Below are 13,029 nucleotides of genomic sequence, written 5' to 3'. Positions count from 1 at the left end.
AATGGGCTCCACGAGAGGAGTCCACACTGGTTCAGCGTTGCCAAATCTGCTTACCTCAAACTGCTGATTTTCTTTTTCATTCTTAAAGTAAAAGGCGAGCTTGTGTGTGGTGATTCCCTGCCATTTATGCCCCCCATCAGAGCCTGCAGAGGAATCTGGTCGCCTGCCGCTGAACAACATTCAACACACATTAATTTGTATTCAGGGTTTGCAGATGAGAAGACAGTCAACCAAAACCCACTGCACCGACGACTACAATGCAAGTTGTTGAGTCATTGTAAGTTTTAACCAGAAGCTTTTTTTTATGTAATTACTTTTTTTAATCTGCCGCATTGAGGTAAGGCACCACCCTTCTCAGTCTATTCCAGGGTTTGATGAGGTCTGTTATCTGAAACTTGACAAGTTCAAACATTTAAAAAAAAAAGGATGCCAGATCGTATTCGGATCAGTTGTAGGATACAGCAGAAAACACAATTCCCAGATAGCACAGCAGGCCAGCTACACGTCATTCATTACAGATGCTGTCAAGTCAGAGTGAAGCATATCCTTCTACAGTATAGGCAAGACTCCACAAACTAAAGTCAATCGATAAAAGATGAAAGGAACGGCATGGCTGTAAACTGTAAACTCACTGAACTTTTCTCTGTCCCCTTCCTTATCCTGCTACCCCATTTCTATTTTCAGTTTTATTTTTGTACTATTTATCATCTTTTAGATCGTCCCTTTTACTGATACGTCACTCAATGAAGACAAACATTAAGTGTTCATGGATGTTTCATTTGTTCCGTGTTATCCAACATGTCACAATCTGACACAGAAGTGATAACACAACAGACAAGCCCTGCAGATCGAGAGCATCTACTATCAATGGTATCAACGCGCTCCTCTCCTTCCGAAAGAGATACGTTGAAATGTACTTGAAATGTTCGTTAGTCGTTATACAACATCATTTTAAGGGTATACGCAAGTACAAAGAACTAGGATGCTGGGAATGTGCACGCTATACTGCTGCATGGCGGGAGTAGCAGCCAGAAGTCATGGCGCGCAGAAAAAAATAATTTATGTTGCGGACAGGAAACAGGAGCCCAATGAACACAATTTGGACTTACAGTCCTCTTCGTTCGTATGTCTGAAAGTTAATAAGCTGAAAGTTCGTTACAAATCTTTACAAGGGGTGCCAATAAATGTGGAGGGTGCTATAAAAAAAAATGGAATACCGTGTATGACGGACAAGGTCCGCTGGTCCTGGCCGTGCGCCTTTAACATGCAGAGAATACATCGGATATAGCTGATTCGCATATAACGGAATTTCGCTTATAATGGACAAAATTTGGTCCCCAGGGCCGCTTTTAGCTGTAGTTTTGTTTGCTATAACGGACACGCAGGCTCCGCCTACAAGGCACCTGCTGTGCTGGTGATATCCAGCGCAGATATGTAGTCAGGATTATTAATAGTTATGCTCCATAAATAGGCATGGCGTAACAACAGGCAATACTGATTGGTCTGTCCATCACCAGGCATGCAGTGCATCAGCAGACGACACTTGCAGCTGGAGGGAATAGGTAAGCAATGAGGTTGAGGTTACTACTGTACTGTACATATATAACCACATTTAGGCCATATATATATGCAACAGTCATGTCATTTTGGATCACTACATGTACAATATAATAATCTATAGCACAAGTGTGTCTGCTAGGGTGTGGCATGAGTAAATGGTGTCCTGTAGTTGTGTTCTGGGCAACCAGCAACTCTGGATATAACAAAAATTTGCCAGATCCCTTGAAATATGTTATAATGGAATTGTACTGTGCGTCTCTCTCTCTCTCATATATATATTGTTATTAACTGTTATTAAATTCTTGTCATCTTGAAACTAATTTGCATTTACTAAGTATTTGCATACCTTATAATGAGCTTTTTCTTTGTTATTCATAAAGATTAAATATATAGGACAACGGAAACTCAGGGCGGCATGGTGGTGCAGTGGTTAGCACTGTTGCCTCACACCTCTGAGACTCAGGTTCGAGTCTCCGCCTGGGTCACATGTGTGTGGAGTTTGCATGTTCTCCCCATGTCGTTGTGGGGTTCACTCCGGGTACTCTGGTTTCCCCCAACAGTCAAAAAACATGCTGAGGCTGATTGTACTTGCTAAATTGCCCATAGGAGTGCCTGTGTGTGTGAATGGTGTGCGAGTGTGCCCTGCAATGGGCTGGCCCCCCATACTGGGTTGTTCCCTGCCTCGTGCCCATTGCTCCCGGGATAGGCTCTGGACCCCCTGTGACCCAGTAGGATAAGCGGTTTGGAAAATGGATGGATGGATGGACAACGGAAACTATAAAAATAAAAATTTTTGGCAGAATATATGATTACGTCAAGAGATGCCCATTGTGCAATTTCCATGATATCTGGTGAAAACCAAAGGTTTGAAGCAGTTGTAAATAAATGGATTAGGGATCTTAATCCATGTCTGGAAAGTTGTGAGTTCAAATCTTGTGGCATACAACTGCGGAGCCCTTGAGCAAGCTAGCTAAACCCAGGTGCCCTAGGGATGCATGGCCCTGCACTCTGATCCTCATTTGTACCTTGCTTTGGGCAAAAGCATTTGTAAATAAATGCAAATGCATAGCGCTGCACCAGTTCTAGCAGAATAAGACGAAGCTGTTATTTCTGAAAGATTTACGGATGGCCAGGTAATGAGGTTCCATGCTTGCCCTTTATTTCACAAGCTGTTACAATTATTTCAACTGCAGCAGGTAAAATGTATTCTTTCATCTCTTAAGCTACATACTTAGATGTGCTCAAAGACAGGTATTTTAACAGCTTCACGATGAAAGGGTATAGAGTTTCTTCCTTCCATTTCCTAAGCAGCCATCGGCCCTTATAATCACCTATTAATCTATGTGGTGGAGGAGATAAATGTTTAAAAAACTACAATAACAGAACAAGAAGGCGGCAGCATTGTCAGTTTTCTGCAGCTAATCTGTAATTATCCAGCCAATAAAACCTGGAAATAAAATACAACCCTGGGCAGCATTAATCCAATTAAAATTTGAAGTTGAAGGAGACACAGGATTATTTAAGCATGAGCTGCTGGCTTCATGTACGACAGCGAGCTGGGGGGGGAGGGGGGGGGGGGGCATGTTCTCTCCACAGTGTCAGAAGTCTGTTTCAAAGAAGTACCTGTACATTAGCATTCACACAAAACTTAGCAAAGAAAAGCCAAGAACAAACTAGAATCTCAATATTGAATAGTTTCCAAATAGTTTGCCTCCAGGTATTTTTCCTGTCCCGCCATTTTAGTCTGACATTGGATGCCCTGTATTCCATCGCCAGCATCGCTAGCATCTGTGACTTTCCCATGGACGGTATCTCCTCTAGAGGCTTCTCCTGCCTGGTACCCTATGATTCCCATCTGGAACCAACTCTTCTAACAAACTTGCCTAAGAAGCTCCAAAAAGAGAAGAAAAACAATGTAATGTTAATAAATGTTTTCATTGTTGTTCAAATTCTGGAGGGTATTCCACGAAGCAGGATTAGGATCCAGTTCATTTAAGTGGGAATTCCGTTCCAACATGCCTTAAATGAATCCCTGCTGAGCTACCATGGTAACTTAGGCGAGTGAACAAACCTGCTCCGGACCAGGTTAACTGTCCCGCTTAGTTAAGCGTTGTCTCAAAGAACATCCGACACGTGGAACATATTCCCAAAAGTTCGTTCTGTGGGACGAAATTCCATGCTCTCACTACTCATGTCATGTAATAAATATAATAAAGCCTATAAAATCACATCTCAGCATTCCAAAATAATTAAAATAAAAGCGTACCCATATTACAACATGAAATGCAATGACAGGAATTGAAAGAAAAAAAAAATCTGTTAAAATAATATGAACAAGAAGATATTTTTATTAGTAAAATAGCAAAGACAAGACATGTTTATTCGTGCAGAACATTTCACAGGGATGCGATTTAAAGTATTTTACGGAGATCAAATAATACATAATAACATTATACAGTAAGAATGACGCGTGAACTCAACCCAGAAGGTTCCCCATTGCCTATGGGGATCGAACCAGGAACTGTTGCTGTGTAAGGTGACAGCATAAACCACTGGACTGTATTAGGCACTTGTGACATTTACATAACTTATGCATTTAGTCAGTCTGCAATTGTTTGCCAAGCCAACACGCTGGCTTTATTTATGTCCACAGTATTGCCTTTTTTAGCGATTACATCTTTAATTGTATTCTTCATACAGCTCCATCAGCAGCGTTTATTCTACAGCTGAAAAAAACACCGCTCTTGTTTTACACGCTTTCTGACTCATTTGATCAATCTATCATTCATCCATTCATTTGGGCTTCTTAAATATCTCGGGTGTGCGCACTAAGCAAGACTATGCAAGTCTGTCTCGTATGAGCCTTGATTAATTAAAGCTAGTTTGAGTCTGGCTTTCTTTAGCTACTTTCATGGAATACCCCCCTGGTCCTGTCTCACCTTCATGGGTACTTCCCAGCAATTTCTGATTCTTTGAATGCTATGTCATTCACACCTGCTACCACATCCTTTTCTACAGTCATAAATCAGAGAGTAGGCTTAATAAACACCAATTCAGACCAAGTCAGGCTCCACAAAATGTCATTCCCTCTTTTACCAGAATGTGTTTTTAAAGACTGACTAACTGACTTAGAGAATGTTTACTCTAGGAAGTGTGTTCCTACAGTCGTCTTGGAGGCTTTAGAAACTACACTGTATTCTAATGTAGAACAAGGCCACAATCTAAAGAAAAACATCAAAAGGTAAATACAACTGAGAGACAATTACTCATAATTATCAACACAATAAAACAAAACAATCAGCTAGAATCATTACAATAATCCATCCATCTTCCAGGCACTGATTCTGGTCAGGGTTGTGGGAACTAAATTAATGCCACAGTAGAATAAAAGTTTTAATAAAAGACAGAAAAAAATCATGCTTTCTTGCTTAATTTTTGATAGAACAGATTTAATGAGATACATCGCAGTGGATTACATTGTGTGTTTCAACTAGGGCTGCCATAATTAGTCAATATAGTTGACGTTGACACTGAAAATGTGTCAATTTCTTAAATCAACGTATCTTTTTAAAAAATTATTTTAACGAAATGACCTTCATAATTTCTAAAATGTTTCAATTAATTATAACAAATGCTTTCCTTTAATATCACTATGTAATTATAGGAGTAGTTCAAATTAGCACAAAACAAAAAAATTTAGTTTTACAATGTGCAAAGTATTGATGGCATAGCAGGGCGGCAATAGCAATATGCAGGAGCACCTGAAAAAAAAGGCGCTATTCTGGGTGATGGACTGCCAGAGTAGGCAACAGCGCCATAAGTCTCGTCTATTTACGTTTATTAAATTACCGTTAGTATGGACAGCTTTTTGATGTCTTTTGTCCTTGTAGCTGCTAAATACACTCATTATTAAAGCCATTAAGTAGTCTGCCAGCTAGCTTAGAATTTCAATTGAATGAGTGTTTGAGAAAATGTTTATATTAGAATCTGGGCCAATCAAATCTACGTTGATTGGCAGTGTCAATGTGCGCTTGTGCACATTGGGACTAGAGTTATTGTAAACTAAAAATGAAACAAAAACAGATGCTAAATCAAAGAAAATAATTTGTAAACTGAAATAAAAATAAAAACTAATAAAAAAAATGGCAGACTTTAATCTATAAAGTACTGCCACACCACCAATATTTTTTAAAAATTTTTTTAACCTTGTTTATCTACAATATCTCCTCTTTTAAAAGATGTTGCGGCTGTTGAGCTGTCTGTTTCTTCACTGACTTCAGTGCTTATCACTTCCATGATTTACCAGAACAGTAGCGCATGTGGCGTGCTCTGATAACCAAATTTATTAACTATTAATCTGCTTATCGAACTGTAGACAAAAATGATGTCTGTATAGTGTCAAAAAGCGGGTGTTCATTATCTACAGCCCTGCAATGACATTCAGTTTGTTGTTGTCGAAATAAAATTTAATTAAACAGTCAATCTGATTTTCTGGAGGAAAATTAATTGTTTAGATTAAATTGACCAATTAGTAAAATAGTCAATAGATTAATCCATAGAAAAACAGTCACTAGTGGCAGCCCTAGTTTCAACCTCCTTTAAAAGTGATTGAGAGCTTACAATGGAGGCCCTCAAAGCAGAGCTGACAGAATTGAGCTTAACCCATAAGAGGGCTAAAGGTTTAAGACCCCTTGGAGAAAAGAAAAACGGCCAGATCCAAAGCTACTGATCAATCTAGGGGACTGGGCTCAATTCACTTTCATCTCAGGTATTACGCGACATAGCTAGAGCTGCGTTGCATCATCCCGAAATCCTTTTGCAAACACAATGGTCATGATTACAGTGATTTATACTTATCCAAGTATCCACACATTCAGCTCTAATATACAAGAACTCTTTCCCCTTCAACATGACATCTGTTTTGGTATTATGAAGCAAAGGTGCAAGTATGTAGATGTATAAATCAATAGAAAAAACATTTCTGTCTTGCGTAGTCTAGTAACTAAAAAAGTGTCAAATCTACTGTATATTTTTGCAAGCACTTTTTCCACTACGGGGTATTGAGAAGGTAAGAAATAAAAACAACATTTCTTAAATGCACCCTACTCACAATGGATTTAATTTGCACAGATTTCTCAACACCATTCATAAATCGTTAGCGAAACAGATGAGAATTCACAATAACGCAAAAAGGAAACACTAAATACTCAGGACAAGAGACATCTTGGTGTCAGTATTCGACATCATAGCTCACATGTTCTATTCATCAACTGCAAGATGCAACGGCAAAAAATTGTGGCTGCCTGCCAAAACTGATGATCACATCCATTTGTGGACAAACTGTAAACAATTTGCTGTGTGTCCTCTCATGCATCTTTAAGAACACGAACCGACCAAGAAGACATTTCATATTTTGTCCCAAGTATACAGTAATTGCCGACGTGTCCAAACATACTTCATGAAATGTCAATTTTTCACAAAAGACTAAATAGGAGAGGTAACATAACGCATGAGTGACTGCAAGACCTGTACCTACTTCAAAAAATGCTAACCTTCACAGATGTAGATTAGCATGAAACAGCTATTTCGCATGAATGTACATGTAGATGTTTTTCGAGATGTCAGGCAGCAAATGATTGGTTAGGCACACAGCCAGCCTTAATGCGTTCACTGTGCTGTCACCAGAAGTCACACTGTGCATGTCTCTTATAAAGTTATATAGTACAGGCTTTTGTTGGCACCTTTGCACTCACCTGGTCAGTGGGTAGGGGTAACATATAATATATGTCACATATGTCAAAATCTGAAGCACCAAAAAGGGTCTTTTTTGCCTTGTCTATTTATTGAACAGATTCCCGACATTTGTATAAAATGTCTGATGATTCCACACTAATACAAACAAGTAAATAAATATTCATTATGTGACTGACATGAACGCAGCTCGTCCCTGCAACTTCACTCACACACACACAATCCTAAAGTTGATGACCACAGTTAGTTTATCCTAGGTTATATTCACACTGCCATCTAGTGGAACATGTATGCATTTTACTTCACAGGAGCATTTTACTCAAACTATTAAAATCCAGTTTTATCATTTCGTGTTATTTAATGGCCTTACAACAGGGATCAAATTATCATTTATAAATTGTAAACCAGAGTTGTGCAATCATCACCAAAAGCACTCAAACATCCAGACAGCCATGGGCATTGAGACATTGTAATTTCTTTCCCATATAGTGAATTATCTCTTTACACTTTTAGTTAGTTTTTGTTTGAGATCTATAAGCCGGCAACTGAGGACTCATAAGATTTCTAAATCAGCCCCCAAATGTGCATAATTCATTCAAAATTAATCATGCACATCAGGGGAAAAAAATCTGCACACATACATCTGCCTCTCAAGGGTACCACGGTCCCAAAAATGAATGCAAAGCAAATACTCAGCCATTAAACAACTGTGAAAATAACCCAGAGATAGTCATAGGAATGTACAGGTCAGCAGAAGGGCGTAAAGTAAAAGATACTGAATACTCTTCAGAGCATGAAAGAGTCAGTTATAAAGAAGTTACATGACAAAGTGCCATCTAGACACAGTTTAGATTACAGCATAGATTACAGCATCTCAGCATTAAGGCGAGGTATCCAATCAGGATGCCTAATGTGACAGATAATAACCTATGATGTGCAGAAATGTAAAGAAATCAGCCCTTTTGTATTCAGCTGACAAAGCTGCGAGGACTGAAAAGAACAGATACGATGAATATGTGGAATTTAAGTGACATTGCAAGCGTATAAGAGAAGAGATTTTGATCAAGCTGTGATTAAAAATATTTACTTAAGAGATGTATTTATACAACCAAGAAAAGTGACACCCTTTAGGAATAGTTGCGTCTAGCTGCACCGAGGGCTAATACTTTGATGCTATGATGGCACTAAAATGAAGATGTGACAGTCGCACCATGACTTAAGTTTTTTCCTTATCTTGTTTGAAGTCAAAAGGCAAAGTTGAACCCAGAGATGAATAAGATTTTCTATATATATAGAAATATATATCTCTCCTTATCTCATATAATAAGGAGAGAGATGCATCTAAATTCAGTCACGGTAAATGAAAGTCACACTGAAAAAGAAGTTTAAAGAATGTTTTACCTTGAAAAGTAGAGAATCCTCCATGTGTTCAGCATACACGGACGTGAGGCGATACTGGTTTTCCGTGGTGATGTCAATCTGGTAGCCAGTTAGCACGTAGCACACTGTGCGAAACTCTTGGATTTTCTTCTGGAAGACCTCCTTCAGACGCTGGTTTTTAAGCTCAGCACTTTCCAGCTGTCTGCGCAAATCTACACAGTGAGAGAAAATCAAGAAGTGGAATGAAAAGTAGATTCAAACAGTGGGCAGGTAAGGTTGTATGTGCTGGACATGAACAGTGATTGCAGCAATATTAATGTAGAGTCACGAAACGTTTTCTTGTTCCATTTAATGCTGTATCAGTAATTAAGCGCATTAAATTTGTCTTATGATTAAACCACAAACAACCAAATCCTTCTATGTGGAAGTAATTTATTATCTGTAATAAGGCAAAATATTTTTTTATGATAATTCTTTTTGGTAACACTTTACTTAACGAGGCACAAATAAAATAGCATTATACTATAACTTATGTATTAAGTCACACTAAGTCCTAGTTACATACTAATCTAGTATTAATTCATCATTAACGAATTGTGACGTATGTTTTATCGCAAGCAGTTACTGTATTTCTTAGCATGTCTTAATTCTGTAAATCTTTGTGAACTACTGAAAGAACTTAAGGAAATACTTAAGTAACAAGTAATAACACAAGTGAAATAAAGATCTCGTGTTTGTTCATCATTAACGAATCGTGAATCTATCTCAGGTAGCAACTATATTTATGGTCTGTTCATGATTTGTACTTCAGTAGTAACTGAGTTATTTCTAAATATTTGTGCACCAAGTGTTTTTTTCATGTCATACTGTGATAATAATCAACATCATTTAATGAATAATTTTTATACTCCAGTGCTCCATTTTTACTTAAATTCCTTTAAAATTGTCATTAAGCAGATTCAGAATGTGAAAAAAGACAAACACATTGAATGCTCTAAACTGAAATTCATATTTAATAAATAAATCATACGTAAATAAAATTCTATAGTAGGGTGTATAATACTGGAAAATGTTAACAGTATGTTTTGATGCTAAGATTTTTTTCTCGGACTGCCTCCAGGTTCATTCCAGGGAAGAGGTTTGACTGGGGCTGGACGATATAACTAAAATATCATTACAATATCTGCAGAGATTTTCACAGTATTGATATTCACTAAGATATTATAATATCCATATGTATAAAAACAGTAGAAGAGTTTTTCCTGATTATGATGACCAAATTGTTTTCCAATACTGTTACCTAATTTGGGTAAAAATAGTGCATCATAACTGTTAATTATGCAAGAAAACAAGCATTTAGGTTATATCACCATATTCACAGTATTCAAATTGATATCATTGTTCAAAATCATAGTAAGACATTTTATCAATATATGACCCAGCCCTAATTCTCGTTATGTGATATCACTTACTAAATAACTACAAAAAAAGAACCAAAAAATGAAAAAGAAATGGCATCCACATTCTACGGTCCAAAAGGTGGGGGGTGAACAGTGAAAAACTTTTTTTTTTTTTTTTTTTTTTTTTACTAGCGACCAAAATCCAGAGAGGGCAAAGCTGCGGGTCAAACAAAGTCATACACGGCATGAGTGGTTATTGATCATCTAAGAATGGAAATATTGTATATCACCCAAAAACAAAGTGGCTTTTGTTGTGAATACAATTCATTTGTAAGGGGCCTCTGCTAAGTAGAACAGATACGGTACTTTAAATTTGTTTTATAGTTCAAAATGAGAGATCATGTTCTGTCACTTCTTTTAGGCTTATAATATGGCTTTTTACGTTCATATTTTTTAAAGACCATCTGCGTTTGAGTTTGACAAACAGCTTCGGACCATATAAAATTATATTGGCCGATATTATCAGTTAATGGAATTTTTAGTTCCTAAAAGTCTGTATGGTGACAAGTTTTATATCAGTCAGGCCTTTATCTGTATCCAAAAAATGTTGTTATATCAGTTTCAAATAAACAGCACTCAGTTATAGGATATTACATGGATTAAGTTATAGTACATTATTGGCCCCTATTTTATAGAGATGTAAATGGTCAGCTTTGCAGTGAGTAAACTACAATAATTTCCAGTGTATGAGCAGCTTCTGTTCTTGTATACAGTTGTGATTGCATCTGATTGCACTGTTCCCGCAGTTGCAGTAAAGTAATGACTCTTTGCTATCTGAGGTCTTTTTATGTGGCTGGGGGTGTGAACACCGTTGGGCACGTTAATATTCAACCAGAAGTCCAGCATAACCAGTGACGTATTTTCACATTCTCTGGGAATAGAAAAATAAATGGAAAATGGCCAATGAATAAATCTTAGAGTAATAACAAAAAACTATATTAAAACACAAAAAGCCATGATTAGTAAGGAATAAGTGCCTCCTAAATGACGGAATCAGAACTACCAATTATTTTTCTAATACCTTAAACACTAATAAAACAAACCCATTTCTGATCCACCATCAACTGACCAAATCTATTTTATCTGACCAAAATGATTACGTGGGAGAAACCTGAACAAAGAGATAACGAGAAATTAATTTAAAAACTCAGCAGTGGCTGAGAATAACAAAGTGTAATCTCAAACTAGGCCTATTTTATCTTTAAGCTCCTATTTCACATGAATCTGGTGAAACCCCAGAAAGCAAATTTCCAGATAATCACCAGTCAAACTGATTCAGAGTTAATTCCTTTCAGCCATGTGAAGGGGCATATTAACGGTTAGGAAGCCAATCAGCAAGCCTCCAGCTTTTCAATTAATGTCACAACCAGGTTTCCATGACTTCAAACCTTTGCTGGATAGAAACAACACACCAAGGAAGATTATCCAACCTGCCACATTCTCATATATGTAGCACAAGGACGGCGGCGTGCTGTTAAAGTTAACCATCTAATAGAATCAATCTGGGACAATTCTTACAGAAGCACAAAGACAGGGGAGACAGAAGAATTTGGTACACAGCTCTGGGATGGTTGCTCGGGTACCAGTGAAGCGGTGAAAGGTGACGGGCATCAAAGGCTCCCTCTGATACAACGTTACAATTCATTACCATGACATTTTACACATGGCTACTACAAAGGTAACACATAACACAGTTAATGTTACACATTTGCTCACCATAGTTCGATTGCCAAGATTGTTGCCCTTTTAAACTTAGGCTATTGTTGCGGTTAGAGAATATATTTTGCAAAAGCAAATACTTCTGACACTATTCTATACATATTTCTGCCTAGTGTGGCCAGAATATGCGTTTTAAACAGCTAAATATACAATGATTTCTTCACTGAAGTCAATGTGACAGTGGAGTTCAAATCATTCATTGTGTGTGTGAATTTCAGTACAGGTCACACAGGTTTTCTCCAGACACTCAAGTGGCACCCAAGTTCAGGGTATGCAGTCTTGCCCTGTGCACAGCATGGCCAGGAAAGAGGAACAACCCCCCCACCCAGGAAGGTGGATGGGTCCACTCCATTGTAGACGGCTCGTGCAGAGACTTATAAGCAAAGACTGCTAACCATCTTGGTACAGGAAAGGCATGCAATTTGGGGGGGGGGGGGGGGGGGGTAAATTGCGGTTTTATTTAAGCCAACATCAGCACAAGCTTATTTATGCCAGGAAATACACAGAATGCAGCAGTGCCACGACACGGAATGTGTGAAAAGGTGCACATCTGTGTTTATAAAGCCTCAGTAACAGTACAAAATGGATCCCATGGAGTTACACTAAAATCAATAAACTGTAACAAGCGCTGTAAACCTGAACATCACTTAACTGATCGTGTTCACTCTGGGCTGCCACTTACAAGCGAAAGGATTTGTTTATTTACTCATGGCCTAATGTCTTTAATGACATACCATCTTTTCACGGCCCATATTACCGAAATGGAAGATATATGACCCCCAAGATGTGTGATGGTGGAGTAGACCCTCCCAAATGAATAGCAAGAAGTCCTAGGAGGTAAGAATGTGAAATTTTCAGAGGTCTGGGGCATAGGGAAGGAGAAGCAATGTGGCAATAAGTTGAGACATGAGCTGTGTTTTCACACGTCACGTCAATAACTAAGGCCAAACTACACAGTAGAAGAGGGAAGAAGCATACTGAACAGAAAAAAGCCCACAGGCCCTCATTATTTAGTCTTATTAGCCATCCAGATTAAATAAAGCCAAGAGTATTCCTGATTGCATTTCAGCAATCACGGCATCCGCCCTTCTTAATAGCATGTTTTAATACCGAAGCGCGCTCTCTGCACTCCGTTCTCTGAACAGTCAAAGCTACTAAA

At 38.1% G+C, this 13,029-nt stretch overlaps 1 protein-coding gene across 3 annotated transcripts in view; it reads right to left on the bottom strand.

Annotated features, from left to right (window-relative positions):
• Positions 1-13,029, bottom strand: part of mad1l1 (mitotic arrest deficient 1 like 1) — a 135,936-nt gene that overhangs the window by 59,851 nt on the left and 63,056 nt on the right. For all 3 annotated transcript variants that reach the window (XM_049014360.1, XM_049014361.1, XM_049014362.1), the window contains exon 17: positions 8,713-8,903. In XM_049014360.1, coding sequence (XP_048870317.1) covers positions 8,713-8,903 — 191 coding nt within the window. The remainder of the gene's footprint in view (positions 1-8,712; positions 8,904-13,029) is intronic.

The sequence above is a fragment of the Brienomyrus brachyistius genome, chromosome 5 (genome assembly GCF_023856365.1).
Source record: "Brienomyrus brachyistius isolate T26 chromosome 5, BBRACH_0.4, whole genome shotgun sequence".
NCBI lineage: Eukaryota > Metazoa > Chordata > Actinopteri > Osteoglossiformes > Mormyridae > Brienomyrus > Brienomyrus brachyistius.
The sequence above is the reverse complement of the archived record's forward strand: the minus strand, read 5'-3'. Positions and strand labels throughout refer to the sequence as shown.